A 17,138-nucleotide genomic window follows, 5' to 3' on the forward strand; every position below is an offset into this window, starting at 1 on the left:
AGTGGAGGCAACACCTGTAGACCTGCTGGGAGAGGAAGAAGAGGCCCTGGAGGAAGGCTGACCACACAGGGAACTGGAAGCCATTTCACCCCACCTGTTCAGCTTGGGCTACCATGATGGGCTTTTTGGCTCAGACAGTTGTCTGGATGGGTCCTGGAGAGTGAAACTGGACCCCAACTTCCATCCCTGCTAAGGTCTTTTGGATAGAGAACACTCCCCAGGGCCAACGGAGGTGACAAGACTCAGCCAGAGGCCTACCATGATTAGGAGTATGCCAGGCCCTGAAGTCCCCGGGCTGAGGTGTGGAACTTGTCAGAATCCTCAAAAGGCTGGTCTGTGGTATCCAAGGAGAGAGGAGCCATAAGCACGTGCAACCTGGCGGCCTTACCTGCTTGTGCCTCTCTGGGATGGGGCCAGCAGGGAAGACATATGACACTTTCTTAGAGCAATGCCATGAGGATCCTCACATGGAGTAAGCCACCCCTAACCCTGACTTGGGGCCAGCATGGCAGATAGAACAATGAGAGGTGCCGTCCAGGCCTCTTAGGAGGTACAGACCCAAGTCTCCCTTGGCAAAGTTGTCAGTTAATAGCATCCCATCCAGAGTGGTGACCACCGCAAGCTGGGAAGTCCCAAGAGTGGTATCCGGATGGATCTCCCTTGAACCCCTAGAACTCCCTACTTAACTCCCTCAAAGGCCTTCAGGGAGAACTGGTCAACCAGCAAGAGCATTCTTCCCCAAGCCCAGATGATCCTTAGAGTTCTTTCCTCTGGTCATCAGTGGAGCAGTATGGGTCACTCACCTGGAAGTCCCTCTCCATGGACTCTGGGGCAAGCCGGGGGCGGGGAGCCAGGTGGACGCAGCACTGGGGCAAAGGCGCTTCTCTGTTTGACAGCGGAGATCATGTTGACAGGCGAGAAGGAGAAGACGCTGGTGGTAGGGGCAGCGGCCGGGAGGGACATGGAGGAGGCAGCGGCCAGCGGGGGGCTAGAGGGCATGACTCCGGGGCGGGGCAGGGAGGGGCAGGTGTAGCAGGGAAGGTGGTGGGAGACACAACAGGGAAACAGCACCAGAGTGAGCAGCTTAGTTGGGGCTCTGGCATTAACAGTGGGTCCCATGTGGGCTGATGACTAGGCACTGGGCTCAGACATCACTGTGGGGCTGGGGCTGGAAACAGGTTGGGAGCCTGCGGGCGCCTGGGAAGTTGTCCTATGTCAGCCCTCACCTCAGGGATTCTGGAAAACCCTCCCAGAGCTAGAGGCGAGGCCAGGTAAAACCAAAATCAAAATCAAAAGGCACAGCTTAACTAAATATTGAGATAAAGCATGCGCAAGAGGTGAAATAGATTAGGATTTCTGCTGAAAATGACTGAGATTCTAGGATTCTAAGAAGCATCAAGAGTCCCTGGAGTGCCAGGGTTAGAATCAAGGATCAAGATTCAGAAAAGATATGGGACAAGTAGTCAGGACTGAAGTTTGGGGTGTATACAAACTTCTATGTATAATACTACCCCAAAGACCTCTCTTTTCAGGACTACAGTCCATACAATGGCATCCTAATGTCCTCCTCAAATATGTTTCCCTTACTAATATCTTCCACTCTATCCATCACCCTCTCCTACTTAAAAGCTTAAGGCAGGTACTTGTCATCTTCGGCCTGGGTCCTGGGGGCTTCCTTACTTTCCACCTCTAGCTCACCAGTTTTAAAAAGCAGTGCAGAGATCCACATCCTCAAATCTTTCTGTTCTCCAATCCTCTAGCCATCCAGGGCTGTGGATTCCTCTCCTTGGCATAGCTGAGGATCCTCCTACCTCTTGCTTCCTAAAGACCAGGGCATCTCTGAATCCTACTTCCTACATCCTCATCTGAAACCAATTTCCTGCCTCTCTCTTCTAAATACCATTAAGGTTGAGATTTGAGTGTTGCCAGCATTTTCTGTGTGTGAGACTTCCTGGAGGAAAGCAGTAGCTTGGGAGGGTTACCTTTAGTATCAGAACACTCCTCCAGCCCCATCCAATGTTGCCTTCAACCACTGTCCTTGTTCCAAATATCCTCAGCCCCATGGATACCCACCAGGACATTGGCCAAGCCAGGAGGGGAGAGCCTTTAAGACATTGCTCACTGCTGGCTGGTAAGGCCGGCGGAGCATCAGAGGGCTTAAGATCAAAGCCAGAAAATGTGCTGCATCTCTCTAGTCACAGGGCTCAGAGCTACCTTTTGTAGCTGGGATAGTACTGGGAGTTGTGGGTCAATCCATAAAGGGCCATTTGAGTCCTGGCCAGTGGACCAAAGTGGCTAGGAAAGCTTAGGGTGGAGTAGCTGGGCTGTTGGTGACCAAAGCAGAAGATCTAGGAGAGGCTCAAGCAGACAACCCTAGGTTCTCTGGCTGGAATAGTTCTAGATGGCATCCCAGGTGCACCCTGAGAAGCAAAATAGGAATGACACCCTCTGGAGTTGCGCAAAAAAGCACTCTGAACACAGGGAGTTGATGAAGACATGAGTAAGCACTGGTCAAAATATTTTCATTAAATGGGACTGACCTTGGGCAAGGGTAGGGCATCTTTAGCCTAGGTGGACACCAGGTCCAGTTGATGCTGAAATCATAGCTTAAGAGCTCTAGGATTCCTGATTGTCTTGCTGAGTGAGGAGGCTTCAGGTAGACTGGTGCAGCGTGTTCTCCGATGGCAATGTGTGTGTGTGTCTGTGTGTGCGTGAGTGTGTAAAGAGACTGGTGTTCCAAACTGTACCGGTGTGTGTCCAGGGCTTATTTCTTTACCTTATGGAGAGCCCAGGACATGAAGGGCTCCAGAAGTTGTGAGTGCATTGCCCAGGAGCTGAAGGGAATTGGGGAACAGCGAAGCCTGAGCAAAGGGCCATGAGAGACAGAGAGGCCTGGGGGGAGCATCGAAGAGCCATGCCCTACCTTGGGCTTTGGGACCCAAAAGTTGACCCCAGGCCAGGAGGAGAGAGCTAGACCTAAATCTGAAGTCAGAGAGAGCAGCACCTAGGACTCTGGAAGGCTAGGTAGGTGGCCGGATCTTTCTGTCCTCAGCAGTGGCCAACACAGGAGAGGAGGAAGATGAGCAACTGCAGGCAAAGTCACAACCAACTCCTTCCTGGGCAGTCTCCACCACAGCCTAGTTCAGTGTGACTTCCCATAGCTGAAGACTCCCTTCTCATGACTGATGGAGAGGGTCCTTACAGGTGAGCAGAGATGAGGTTACCTGCTCCACCTGCCCATCCCCCGCCCCTGTGCAGAGTGCTTTACACATAGTAGGTGCTTTGTAAATATTTGCCAAATAGTTCAACCAAAGAGCTGTAGACACACTGGTTTGGAATTTAGTGTAGGAAGGAAGGACTTGCTGAAACCATAAAGTCCTGCTCTGAATTATCCCAGATGGAGGGTCCTCAACACCCAGTCAGTGTTGGGACTACAAAATCATACACTAATTCTTGAATTCTGTCTAAATCCTTTGTAGTTAGTGGCACATTCACAATCTGAGAACAACCCAAGGTTGTTGTGGTTAAGTGCCTTCAAGTTGGTTCCAACTAATAAAGACTGGTGAGCTTGAACTGCTGACCTTGTGGTTTAAACCGACCTTTTGGTCCAGTGCTTATCCTACAGCACCACACCATTACAGAGGGGAAACTGAAATTCAGAAGTACAGTAACTTGCTGAAGATCACACAGCTGCTAATTTGGATACCCAAACTCTGACCACAGGGATTAGTTTGTTTGGCTCTACAATACAACAGAGAACCCAAGCGTGTGTCTCCTACCCTGCTCTTCAGAGCTGGGATCCTGGGGTGAATAGACAATGGTGGTGGTAGTGTGTTATGGAGTCGGTTCCGACTCATAGCAACCCTGAATAGGGTTTCCGAAAATCTTTACGAGCAGAAAACTTTATCTTTCTCGTGGAACTGCTGGTAGTTTCAAACTGCTGACCTTGAAGCTAGCAGCCCGACTCAAAACCACTAAGTTACCAGGCAATGGAGGACGCAAGCTTTTCTTAAACTTTGAGTTCCCAAAGACTTCCGGCAGAGGGCGCTAGCGCCCTCCTGAAGCCCAGGCTTAAAGAAAGGTGGCACTCAACAGTTTCCTGCTTGATGTCCTCCCATAAAGTCAGTTTCTGGAGGAGGGAAAGCCTAGAAGCGACTTGTATAAGTGAGGTCAGCAATAAAGGCTAAAGGTACGAAAACTATTCTGGCCCCAGGGCCCCAGAGGGTGAAGGCTAAGGATGGAGTAGAGGGTAGGCTCCCAAAGGCGCACGCTTCGAGAGCCGGGCTTGTGCCCTAGAGTCTGGTCAGATTCGAACCCTATGGAGCAGGCGCCAAGAGACCACCCCTCAGGATGGGTTGGGGGGCACAGGGGAGCCCCGTTCTTTCCCCAAATCACCGCAGGTGGGGGACACTCACTGGCAAAGGGCGAGGTGGCGGTGGAGCCATTGAGGAAGCTAGGGGACCCGGGCACGCCGAGACCGGCCACACTTGGCGCCCCGTAGCCGCCGAGGCCAGCCCCGAGGCCGCCGCCGTAGCCGCTCTGCTGCGAGCTGGGACTGGGCGCGAACCCATGGGGTGACGCGCTGCTGCAACTGCGCGCATAGCCTGCGAGAGAACTGCCGTCAGCCGAGCGGGGCTGGCAGGGAAGGGATCGTTGGGGCGCCCAGAGACTGCGGGGAGGGGCGGCGGGACGCACCCGGCTCGGGCCCCGGCGTGGCGTCCCCGACGGCGATAGCCAGCGGACTGCTGAAGGCGTTGATGCCCACGACAGCGGGGTGCGGATGGCTCGGAGCTAGTGGGCCGAGCGGCGCGGGCGCTCGGGGGGCGCTGTACAGAGCCTCCGCTACGTCGGCCGCGCGCTTCAGGAGGAGCTCCTGCGAAGACAAGAGCAGGGCAAGGACCCGGCAAGCGCCGGTTCTGGGGCAGCCCTAGATCAGGCAGAGCCCCGGGCTGGGCCGGGCTAGGAGGTGGACCCGGACGCCATACCTGGTTACTGCTGGGCACTCCGTACAGGGCCTCCGCCAAGTCGGCAGCCCGCTTCAACAGCACTTCCTGGGGGCAGGGAGGAGAGCGCGGGACGGAGGGGCAGCCTCTGAAGGCAGCAGAGGGCCGCACGTCTCTCTTCACCCCCTCTGCCCCAGGACTCCCACCTCCACCCCGTTGCGCCCCTCAGAGTACCTTGGGCAGTCTCTCGGGGTCTCCAGGGTGTCTAGGAATAACTTTCTGTAGTCTCTGAAATCCGTAGTCAATGGTGGGCTCGTTCAGAGCTGGGGAGAGGGGCGGTGCTTGCTGTACACCCCCTCCCAGCTCTAGGGACCGACGCAAAACGCGTGCCAGCAGCTAGTCCCGGAACCTCCCAGCACACCTCCTCTCCCCCAGAAATCTCCTTTCCTGGAGAAAAGTGTCTCCGGTTAGCGAGGTTCAGGGAAGCTTCCTCAGTTACTCAGTTCGAGCATTCATTTATCAAATATGCACTGTGCCAGGTGCTTGCTGTCAACACGCTTGTAACTACTATATGAGCCCATTTGTGATTAGGAAAAAGGAAATCGTGTGTACATAATCAGCTTCTCCATTCCTACTAGGCGCAGAACTGGAGGGAGAGTTTGTTTGGATTTCGTCTTACCATGAGTATTAAAAATATTTACTATGACAATGAGAAAAAGAAAAAAGAAATAAAGTCTCCATTTATTTCGACTTAGCTGGACTCTTAGCAGCATGAGATTTCCCTGTGTCCCAGGGAAAGGAATGGCTCAGGTCCGCCTACCTCCTTCTCCTCCTCCCTCTCAGCCTGGCCCCTAAGACTTAACTTGGTGTTGTTGTTAAGTGCTGTCCAGTCGATTCGACCCACAGCGACCCGGAATAGGGTTTCCAAGGAGCAGCTGGTGAGCTTCAACTTCGGACCTTGAAGTTCAAATAACTTAGCAGGCTCATAACTCAACCTCTCCAATGCCAGCTTTAGTGCCTTTTCTTTAGTTTCCCCCAAAGTATAAACATACTTCCATTATTTTGCACTTACCCTTCATTTTCCATGGATCACCCTTCCTCTCCATCTTTACCTTGTAATTTTGTGTGTGTGTGTGTGTGTGTCAACATTTCATTGTGGTCTAAAGGAACGTTTGGAGTCTCGGTGTAGTGCTATTAGGATAAGCACAAGGCTGATGGTTCAAACACACCAGATACTCTTCAGAAACCCTACACAGGGCCACTATGAGTCAGAACCAACTCTACAACACTTAACAACAAGTGAACATTTACAAAGTAAATTAGTTTCCCATTCATCAATTTATACATAGATTATTTTGTGACTTTAGTTGTAACCTCTCACTTCCACCCTGGGCTCCCCATTTCCATTGACCATTTTTCCTGCCTTCTTATTTTACTCTTGGGTAAATGTTGCCCGTTTGGTCTTGTATAACTGAATGTTCTGGGGTGAATGTGCCAAGAAGAATGTTCTTCACAGGTATTATGATTCACTTTACTGTTGTTGTTAAGTTCCATAGAGTCAGTTCTGACTCACAGTGACCCTATATAGGATTTCTGAGGAGCAGCTGGTGAGTTTGAACTGCCAAACTTGTGGCTCCAACCAACTTTACCATCCAATGCTTATTCTGCAGTGCCACACCAGGGTTCCATTCGTTTTATTGGACTTCTGGTGTGGATAACATTGGACTTCAAACCATAAGGTCAGCAGTTCAAACCCACCAGCTGCTCCTCAGAAACCCTATACAGGGTCACTATGAATAGATCTACTTTAGATCTGCCTGTTGTTTGGCTGTAAGGTCATCTCCTGGAGTTTATTCGGTTAGAAGTTAGAAGAGTGTCTAATAGCCACAGTGTGTGTGTGTGCTGGGAGGGAAGGGGGCAGTTGAAGGGTTCCACAGTCTCTAGCAAGCCAGTAAGTCTTATCATTTTTATGAATTTGAAATTTGTTTTATATTGTTCTCTCACCGTGGGTCAAAGTAGTATGTAATGGTAGCAGGGGACCATGCAGTTCTAGCCTCAGACTTCTGGAGGTTGTGATTCATACCTTGCTAACTTCTATTTACCCCTTCCCAAGAGGGAGGTTTAGGCGATGCTCCCTCTTGGTGGTTTTTTCTCACCCTGGACCTACTGAGTCTCTCCACCTTCCTACAGTGTTCAGTCCTGCTTCCCCACCTTAGACTGGAACTCTCAGTCCACTGGGTGTCCAGTGCCTGTGAAGGGCTCGGTACTGTGAATATCTGTTGGGGATAGATTCTCTGCTGCCACCTCCAGGGAGAGTCTATCACACATGTCTTGTGTTAATAGCTCGCTCTGAGTTGTGCAAAGGATGTGTGTGTGTTTGGGGCGGGAGGGGGGGGGAGAGAAAGAGAGAGGATGCGATATGCTTGGGGAAACCTTAAGGCTCAGAGATGTGTGGAGCAGCTAGCCCACTTAGGAGCAGCTCTGAAACAAACATCCCGGTAGAGCAGCGCTGTGGGGTGTGGAGGGATGCCTTGGTGAGAAGCCAGAAGTAAAGAAAATGTTAGCGCAGGCCGAGGATGCTACACGGATGATTCCAATGCTTCAGGGGTCGGAGGAGCCAGAGGCCAGTTAAGAGAAGGTCCCTTACAGAGAAATGGTCCTGGGATTCCTGCTAGAGGTGGGTGGGACCGCCGCCGCAGTGGGCGTGGCCACGCCACAAATTTTATTCTCTATGGGCAGGTGGGCCTGGTTGACTTTCAGGCTACGCCTTCCTTGACCTCCCCACCGTACCCGCTTCCTTACCAGTGTAGACAAAGCGGCCGGGGGCTCCTTTGCAAAACTGCTTAGACTTGTAGGAGAGTGTCACCTCCACCACCCCTGGGATGTGCCGCGGGGGTGTCTGCACACGTATGGCGTGGGGCGTGATGAGCTGCGAGGAGAAAAGGGCGGTCTGTGGGTTCTATCCAGGAGAGAGGAGGGCCCACCTCCCAACCCGCCCCGTTGGGAGACTAGCGGTGTGGCCCACCTCACTCCAGACTAGCACATTCCCGAACACGACCTGCAGCCCATCAAAAAAGTTGTCACCGATGACAATGACGGTGGCGCCACCCGTGGTCCAGCCCTCCCCGGGGCTGATGGCCTTGATGCAGGGGGTGGCAGCTGGGAAAAGGAGAAGAGCCAGGTCAGGGAAACGCCCTCTCATCCCCCCCCCCCACCCGCACTGAGGTCGGGACTAGGAGAGCTAGCCGGGTCTGAGACGGCAGAGCTGGGTTGGGGGTTCCTGACCTTCGGAAGGGTCCAGGCGGCGTGCCCTGCGGCCATGCTTGGAGTTGTTGTGCACAAACATGTTGTCGGACACTGCCAGTACATGTCCGTCCACGCTCACCGTTGTGGACACCACCACCTGCGGGGAGAGCCAAAGCCAGCCTGGCTGGGGCCCTGCGGGGCTCCTGGGGTGGAACTGTGGCAGGGAACCAGCAACTTGGCGGCAGGATGCTGGTACTCATGCAGTGGGAGGAGGGAAGGGGAGAACAAGGTTTCAGTCCCTCAGGACTGGCCACCCTGATAGGCTGGAAGGGAACTACCTAGATCAGGCAAGCCCTCCAGGCTGTCCAGAAGAAGTGACTCCTGGATCAATAATCAAGACCTGGGGGGTGGGGGGAGTGGAATTCTCTGGCTCTTTGGGCAAAGAAGAGCTGTTATTTTTGCACACCCAGCTCCATGGGACTCCAAGGCAGAAATGCAGTCTTAGGCAAGTGGGAGTGAGGGTCTGGATGGGGAGAGCTAGGGTGAGCAGCCTAGGGCCCCTCCAGCTGGAACCCCCACCCAGTTCTGGGGAGGAGATTAGGGCTTCCTCCTTCCCCCCTCCCTTTAGGAGGGGTATGCAGGTTGGGGATGTGCTAAGGGCAGCTGCTCTCGGCTTCACACTATGCAAATTACCTGGGTCGTTAATCATGTAAAAATGTCACAATTAGCATCTTCTTAAGTGGGACTCTAATGAAGCCTCCCTTGGCAGCCAGCATAAGTTGAGAAGAGATGCCCAACCCCCAGCAGGCACCAGGTCTTGGAGGCCCAGAGTTGGGCAGGGATCTGCCCTCATGGCCATAACTTTCCCCTCTTCCACCTCCCATTTACTATGGAAAGGGCAGGTTTGCAGAAGGAGCCCGCTCCCCAGGCCCACCTGGAAGCGGCGCATGTCTCGGGGATTCCCTGCATTCTTTAGACAGTTCTGGTTGCATTTGAGGAAGAACTTGAGGAAGAACCTGAAACAGTGTGGTCAGTGGGCTTAAGGATCTGGGAGTGCTAGAAACAAATGAAGATTCCACTATCCCCTACCATGCCCCCTCCCTGGAGGGTGACTTTATCTGCCTGCTCTCATATAGACACATACCCATATTTCCATCACAAGCTGCTTATATATACAGTGTACCTGATACCCTTCGAGTAGACCCTTCCCACAAGGACGACTTCACTGTACACAGTGCCAATTTGCCCAACGAAGTGTATACTCATGCTTATATGATATACATTCATCATAACCAGTATAGCCATTATATATATTATTTGCTGTCATTGTTAAGCGCTGTTGAGTTGGTTCTAACTCACAGGAACTCTGTGCACAGTACTATAAACCACTACCCACCCCTGTGTCATCTTTACAATTGTTCCTGTATTTGAGCCCATAATTGCAGCCACTGTGTCAATCCACCTCGTTGAAGGGCTTCCTCTTTTTTTTACTGATCCTCTATTACTCATAAAATATACCCAGCACACTGTATACTTATTATACACACAATTTGTACTCTGCTGACAGTGTGTACTCAGACATACCCCATGTAAAAGTTATCACACACCAAGTATATTTGTCTTACATTATTGCTTAATTCCATTTTCCCATGACCTTTTTTAAAACTCCCTCGTATATACATATCAGGAGTCCTGGTGTGGCACTGTGGGTTAATGTGCTGGACGGTAAGGTCAGTTTAAACTGCAAAGTCAGCAGTTCAAGCTCACCTGCCACTCCTTGGAAATCCCATACAGGGTTGCTATGAGTTGGAACCAACTCTATGGCACTTAACAAAAAATAACATATGCCTATTGCACATACATAGTACATTTATCCCTCCCCTATTGTATACTCATCCCCCACACACTGTTGTTGTTAAGTGTTATCAAGTCTGTTTAGGCTCATAGTGACCCTGTATATTTGGCTGGTGGGTTTGAACCACCAACTTTTTCATTAGCAGTCCAGTGCTTATCCTACATTGCCATACCAGGGCTCCTGGGTAAAGGCAATCTGCCATGTGCAAGAGAGATCTCATCAAAAAGTGTATCTATTATACGTACTCATCATAGAGTATATATGCCTTTTATAGACTATTACTCATAAAATATACCCACCACACTTGCAGATCCAGCACACTCAGATTATACCTTTCACATATACAGTATGTGTATATATGATATGTACTTCACATACAGAATCACACACAGCATTTATACCCACAGTGTTTATGCCCCTCACACATAGTATATGCATAGAAACAGTATGGAACAGAATATGCTCATCAATATACCATTTAATATTGTATGTAATTATCCAACAATATAATCATTGCAAATACAGCTACCACACACAGCCAATCCCCTCCAGCTGAGAGTTGATTCTTCTCCCCTACATTAGATCCCTCCTCCCATGGCCAACACCTCTCCCATGTGGTAATCCTCCTCCCCCATAGCAGATCTTCTTCCCTACATCAGAACCCCTTTCACACAGCAGATCCCTCCCCTCCACAACAGGTCCCATTTCCACCCACTACATGGCCCTGACACACAAAGCAGCCTCTGTACTCATAGCATACCTCCTTGTGCAAGCAGATCTCCCTTCACATACAGATCCCCCCAGCACATAGTACATCCTCCTTGCACACTGCAGATCTCCCTCTCCCAGCAGATCCTCCCCATAAAGCAGCTTCCCTCCCTATAAAGCAGATCCCTTTTCTCACAGCAGATCCCCCTCCTACATAGCAGATCCCCCCTCACATATTCTATCCATTATACACATAGCAAAATGTCATCACTCAGAGCTTGTACCCCCTATGTACACCGGGGGACAGTACCTGTCAGACACACCTTATAGATACACATGAGTACCTTCTTATCCCCCATACAATAACTGGTAAAAACAACAACACAGTATATAAGGTGTGATGACAAAGTAATCAGGCTATTTTTAGATAAACCCTTGAGTACTTGAGCAGTCCTTTCAGGCAGTTGGCTAGGATGACCTTGGCCTGGCCACCCACCAGGTAGGTAACCATCGACAATGCTCTGCTTGCTGTACTCTTAGCAAATGCAGGATACTATCAGAATCTGCCTTAGCCCTCATGGGACTCTGAGAATTCAGTCCTGCCTGCTGAGTGTGATGCCAAGTCTGTGGTATGTCCTGGCATGTGCCATGGCCTCCTGAGCCACTTTATGAGCCCCTCCAGTCAGCTTCTATATTTCACCATTACTCCCACTCCCAGCCTGGTTTTAGACCCCAAAAATGAACACCCATTTGATTCATCAGAGTTACCGTCAAAGTTTGCGAACAGGAGATTCACTTTCAGAGAAAGATATGCACAGGCCCTGAAAGACCAGTCCTCCAGAGGGGGTCCCCAAATGCTGGGAAGTGCAGGCACTATGTCTAGAACAAATGTGTCCTGAGAGGGCAGTTGCTTATTGGGGAGCAGTCTCACCTCCTCCAGGACCTTGTCTTTTTCCACACTGTTGGCCCCTCAGCACCTGCCATATTCCCCCACACAATGGGTTCCTTTCTAGGGACCCCTTTTTCCCCTTTCCACAGAGACATTACAGCAGTACACATTTTCATCTATAGTAGAAACCCTCCAAAAATACATTCACATAATATAGACATTCTATATCTCAGCATATCCAAAGTATAGACTCCCCATCACCTCCTTCGTGTTATTCTGACATGCTCACAGTATAGGTACCTGATAGGTCACCCCAAGGTGGGTTCACCTAGATGCTCTCAAATAGGATGTATAGACATCCATTCATCTCACACTCTCTCTATGCTACAGTCATCACCCACGTGAAAGCACTCCCTACAATACACCCTACAGGACATCCTATGATGCAGACACCTCTATACCCACAACTGTTGTCCATATTTATGTGATATATAATATAAGGGGACTTCAAAAAGTTTGTGGAAAAATGGAATTAAACCACATTGAAGTCTTTCCATGAACGCTTTGAAGCCCCCTGGCATACAGACCCTACTCACATATGCTGCAGACCAGTTCATTGACACGCTTTGACAAAGTGCTAGAAGGAGGACAGAGACAATGATAGGACGCAGTCCCTTGTCCCTAAGAGGACTCATGCTAACTCTTTGATATCACTGGTGATGCAACAAACATGATATGATAGCTAAGGTTTTATGTCAGCCTGACTAGGCCAAGATTCTCAGTGATTTCACAGTTAAAACACATTTATCACCTTCATGATGACAGTCAATATGATGGATACATCATCGATCTCATATGACCAGCCCTGATCTGATGTAATTATTCCCACATTCTCCCTTCTATGATGTTAATGGGAACATTATGAGGTGGCCCCATAGGATAAGCACTGGATTGCAAACCTCAAAGTAGGCAGTTTGAGCCCACCAACTGCTCTGCATGAGAAAGATGAAGCATTCTGCTCCTGCAAAGATTTAAGCTTCGTAAACCTTATCCTAGTCACTAAGAGTCAGAACCAATTCAAATGACGCTTAACAACAACAACAATGATGTTAATGAGACCAGATGTGATCTACAGGATTAGATTATAATTTGAGTCAATCTCTTTTGAGATATAAAAGGAAAGTGAAGTAAGCAGAATGCAGGGGGACCTAATGCCACCAAGAAGAGCCAGGAGTGCAGTGCATGCTTCGGACCTGAGGTCCCTGCCTTGTGAAACTCCTAGATCCAGGAGAAGATTGATGCCAAGACATATGGAGATCTCCAAGGATTACTGGGCTACAGATGCTGAAAGGAGACAAGGAACTTGCTTGCCCCAGAGCCAACAAAGAGACAGTCAGCACGCTGATTCTGGACTTTAAGTCTTCTAAACTGTGAGAAAATAAATTTCTGGTTGTTAAAACCATCTAGTTGTGATAGTCCTGTTATAGCAGCATTATATAACTAAGACAGAATTTGGTACCAGGAAAGTGGGGTGCTGCTCTAACAGATCCTAAAATGCAGAAGTGGTTTTGGAATTGGATAATGAGCTGAGGCTGGAAGAGTACTAAGCTACCTAACATTAAAAGCCTACATTACCTAGAAGAGACCGTTGGTGGAATTCTGGATGTCAAAAGCAATACTGATGAGGGCTCAGAAGGAAGCGAGCAGAGCTGTAACAGCAGATATGATACAAATGGTGAGAAGAAGCGACAGAGAATCGGCAGCAGCAGTACCAGGAGATTAACCCAAGAGAGTATGAAAACTGACCCATGGAGCAGAGCTGAGCACCTTTGTGCAGGAGGCTTCCTGGTGGAGTGGGGTGCCTCTGGATACTGGTTGGCACGGTTAGGCCCTCTGAGCTACAGAGCTGAGGGCCTTCAGGCCAAAGCTTCCTGGTGGAGTGGGGGTGCTGGGCATTTATCATAGAGCTGAAAAGCTTTGTGACACTTGTGGCTGACCTAGAGATCAAGGGACCAGGAAGTAGGACCTTAAGAGATAAGAAGCATGGGCAACAGAGATGCCTCAATATTAAAAGATAGGGTCATGACCTCTGGGTTCTCAAAAGGTTGAACCATGACCTCTGGGTTTCTAAGGGTATGGCCAGTTTCCCATGGTGCTTCTGCACCAACTTGGTTCAGGTTCCCAAGTGTGGGGCTGCCAGGCCTGAGGGCACAGAAGAACAGGGCCCACCTGGGTCAAAGTGATGAGGACTAGGAGAACAAGGCCTTCCCTCAAAACCGAGGCAGCAGAGTCACCATTTCAGTAGGCCTGGAAGGCCGATCTAAAGTCCAGGGTTGAGGGACCTCTACCTAGAATCCAGAGTGCCTGGCCAACACCCAGAATCTGGAGGGCAGGACCATTACCTAGATGGTCTCAGAGAGCAGAGGATTATTTTCAAGCCTTCAGAGTTAATGTAAACTGTTCTCCTGGATTTCTAACTTGCTTGGTGCCTGTTATTCCTTCTTTCCCCCCAGTTGCTCCCATTTGTAATGGAAATATCTACATTTTTCTGGTTCCACCATTGTGTTTGGGAGCACATAACTTGTAGTCTGGATTCACAGGTGAAAAGGAATTTTGTACCAAGTTGAAATTTGGACTTGGGAGAATTTCGGGATAATATAATGAGGTTAGTGTGTTTTTGTTTGTGTGCATGTTAGTGATATTGTGCTAGGTACAAGTATGAATTTATAATTGTCTTTATTCAGAGTTTATGTACAATTTAAGGAGATGTACACAGGTGCTAAATTGACAGGGGGTGGATTGTGATCATTAGGGCTTTGTATAAACTTTGCTGGGCCAGGATTCTCAGCAGTTTAGGAGTTAAAATGTACTGATCACCTCCATGATGAGATCTACTATGATGCAATCACTCACATGATGTGATCTGGTGTGATCAGCTCTAATCTGCTGTAATCATACTATCTGTTGTAAATTCTCACTTCTACGGTGGTAATAAGACCAGATGCAATCTATAGGATAAGAATGTATCTTGAGTCAATCTATTTTGAGATATAAAAAGAGAAAGATGCAAGCAGACTTCAGGAGGTCCTACTGCCACCAAGAAAGAAGAGCCAGGAGTAGACTGTGTCCTTTGGACCTGGGGTGTCTGTCCTGTGAAACTCCTAGATCCAGAGGAAGATTGATGCCAAGATGTATGGAAATCTCCAAGGAATACCAGGCCTACAGATGCTGAAAAGGCACAAGGACCTTTCCCCAGAGCCAACAAAGACAAAAGTCTTCCTGCATTCTGAATTTGGGCTTCTAGCTTCTTAAACTGTGAGAGATTATTATAGTCATCTATTTGTGGTATTTCTGTTATAGCAGCATTAGAGAACTAAGCTACATGGGAATGACCCAAAAGATGACACACACACACACTTCTCTGACATGACACACGTGCCCAATGCGCTCATCCCTCCCTACTCCCAAAGCGTCCATGAATGGGGCTAGAGATGTAGGTAGGTGTGTGGGCTCTCTGAGAACTATCCTCGTCCATGAACTGGGAGGGTAGCAATGGGAACTATGGAGGTGCCTTCCAGGATGGCCTCAGTGGACACTCTTTACTGCAGACTCCCCAAGGTATTAGGCCTTGCCTCAGGGGAGGCCTCACTGCCTCTTCCCTAAGCTCTTCCTTAAGCAGGTCCCAACAGGTTCCATTTGTCCTTTGAGTCCAGCTCCAATTCTCACTTCCTATCTTGCCAGCCTTTTTTTAGCCACTCTGGATTTCAGGGACCACTCTTCCCTGAGAGCCCCAGGACCCCGCCAGCACCTCCTTCTATGCAGGTGGACCTCAAGACAGCTCAGTTTCTGAGCCTGGTTGGCGTTACCTATAAAATAGTGAGGAATAAGAAACATCTAGAACAAGACCCTCTGTAGGGGTCACTGGAGGGTCAATTTCCTTCTTCCCTCTAAGCCTCAAGCCATCAATGGGGCTGCTGTTGAAATCTCACCCACTTCCATGAGACTGCTCCCAGCTGGCAGCCTGCCCAGCCTGACACTAAGCAAATAAAAATACTCTCTAGGAAGCCTACAGCTACTGTTGCCTACCCTTCCGGCCTGAAGAGTATTAAGAAAAATCATCTACAACTTGGAAATAAGGCAAAAAGATGACTGTGTATCCTTTTAAAGCCTCTAGCAAAGTGGTTTTCTAAGTGCGGTGCCTAGAACAGTAGCATCAGCATCACTTGGAACTTACTAGAAATGCAGAATCGCAGGCCCTTCCTCAGACCTGCTGACTCAAGGAATTGTTCAGGTGAGGTCCAGGTATTTTCACAATCCCTGTGTTTTCACAATCCCTACACATGAGTCTCAAACGTAGCAACGACTGTGAGATTGGCGCAGGACAAGGCAGTGTTTCATTCTGTTGTGCATAGGGGAGCTATGAGTCGATACCAACTCGATGGCACCTAACAACAACACACTTGAGTCGGAGACACTCTCAAGTTTAAGAAGCACTGCTCTCGGGTTGTGCTATCCAGTTAGGAAGCTGCTAGTCCCAGGTAGCATTGAGCCCTTGAAATGTGGTTAGTTTGATTTGCTATGTGCTGTAAGTGTGAAAAATGAGTACTAATGGTATAGTGGGTTAAGCAGTGGGCTGCAAACGGTAAGATTTGCGGTTCAAACCTAGCAGCCACTCTGCAGGAGAAAGAGGAGGCTGTCTGCTCTTGTAAAGATTAGTCTTGGAAACTCTAGGGAGCAGTTTTACTCTGGAGTCCTGGTGTGGCACTATAGGATAAGCACTGCACTGCCAATCGCAAGGTCAGTGGTTCAAAGCCACCAGTTGCTCCCTGAAAACCCTATACAGGGTCACTATGAGTCAGAACTGACTCCAGAACATTTAACAACATATGGTTGCTATGAATAACAATCAGTTGGTGGCAGTGATTTTGGTTTGATAAGTATAAAATATACATTAGAGCTCAAAGACTTAGGAAAAAGAAGGTAAAACATCTTAATATTTTTTTGATATTGCTTATAGTTGAAATGATAATATTTTAGATATATTGGGTTAAATAAGATACCATATTAAAATTAATGTCAGCTGTTTCCTTTTACTTTTTTAATGCGGCTACTAGAAATATTAAAATTATATGTGTGGCTTGCGTTTGTGGCTCATATTATATTTTTCCTGGCCAGCACTGCTCTAGACCCTGATCTCTGCCTCCTCACATGAAATATATGACTTACACACCAGTTTCCAAATAGTTAGCTTCCTGGCCAAAACCCCATAATGTTCACATCTTGATGTGTCCAAGAACCTTCTAGCCTGAGAAGCCTTCTGATCTGACCATCTCCTTTAGGTTGCCATTTCTGTTGTGAAAACGCAGACATCACTCCTCCCCCATGAGTTTAAGATTTACTATGGTTTAGAAAGGGCCTCTGGTAGCGTAGTCGTTATGAATCGGGCTGCGAACCTTAAGGTTAGCAATTCAAAACTACCAGCTGTTCCGCGGGAGAA

At 49.0% G+C, this 17,138-nt stretch overlaps 1 protein-coding gene and 1 pseudogene across 2 annotated transcripts in view; one reads left to right on the forward strand and one right to left on the reverse strand.

The window, feature by feature from the left end:
* Positions 1-256: 256 nt before the first annotated feature.
* EBF4 (early B-cell factor 4) overlaps positions 257-17,138 on the reverse strand; it is a 57,245-nt gene continuing 40,363 nt past the window's right edge. Inside the window, exons 8-17 of one of the 2 annotated variants that reach the window (XM_006874843.1) lie at positions 9,124-9,205; positions 8,229-8,346; positions 7,969-8,102; positions 7,746-7,872; positions 5,178-5,266; positions 4,986-5,051; positions 4,696-4,873; positions 4,416-4,604; positions 804-1,001; positions 257-334 (exon numbers count right to left, since the gene is read on the reverse strand). In XM_006874843.1, the coding sequence (XP_006874905.1) occupies positions 264-334; positions 804-1,001; positions 4,416-4,604; positions 4,696-4,873; positions 4,986-5,051; positions 5,178-5,266; positions 7,746-7,872; positions 7,969-8,102; positions 8,229-8,346; positions 9,124-9,205 (1,252 nt within the window). In that variant the 3' untranslated portion in view covers positions 257-263. The remainder of the gene's footprint in view (positions 335-803; positions 1,002-4,415; positions 4,605-4,695; positions 4,874-4,985; positions 5,052-5,177; positions 5,267-7,745; positions 7,873-7,968; positions 8,103-8,228; positions 8,347-9,123; positions 9,206-17,138) is intronic. The other variant, XM_006874842.1, reaches the window with a different exon arrangement.
* The window catches only part of LOC102814398, a 16,079-nt pseudogene continuing 14,115 nt past the window's right edge, over positions 15,175-17,138 (forward strand).

This window comes from Chrysochloris asiatica, unplaced genomic scaffold, assembly GCF_000296735.1.
Source record: "Chrysochloris asiatica unplaced genomic scaffold, ChrAsi1.0 scaffold00304, whole genome shotgun sequence".
NCBI lineage: Eukaryota > Metazoa > Chordata > Mammalia > Afrosoricida > Chrysochloridae > Chrysochloris > Chrysochloris asiatica.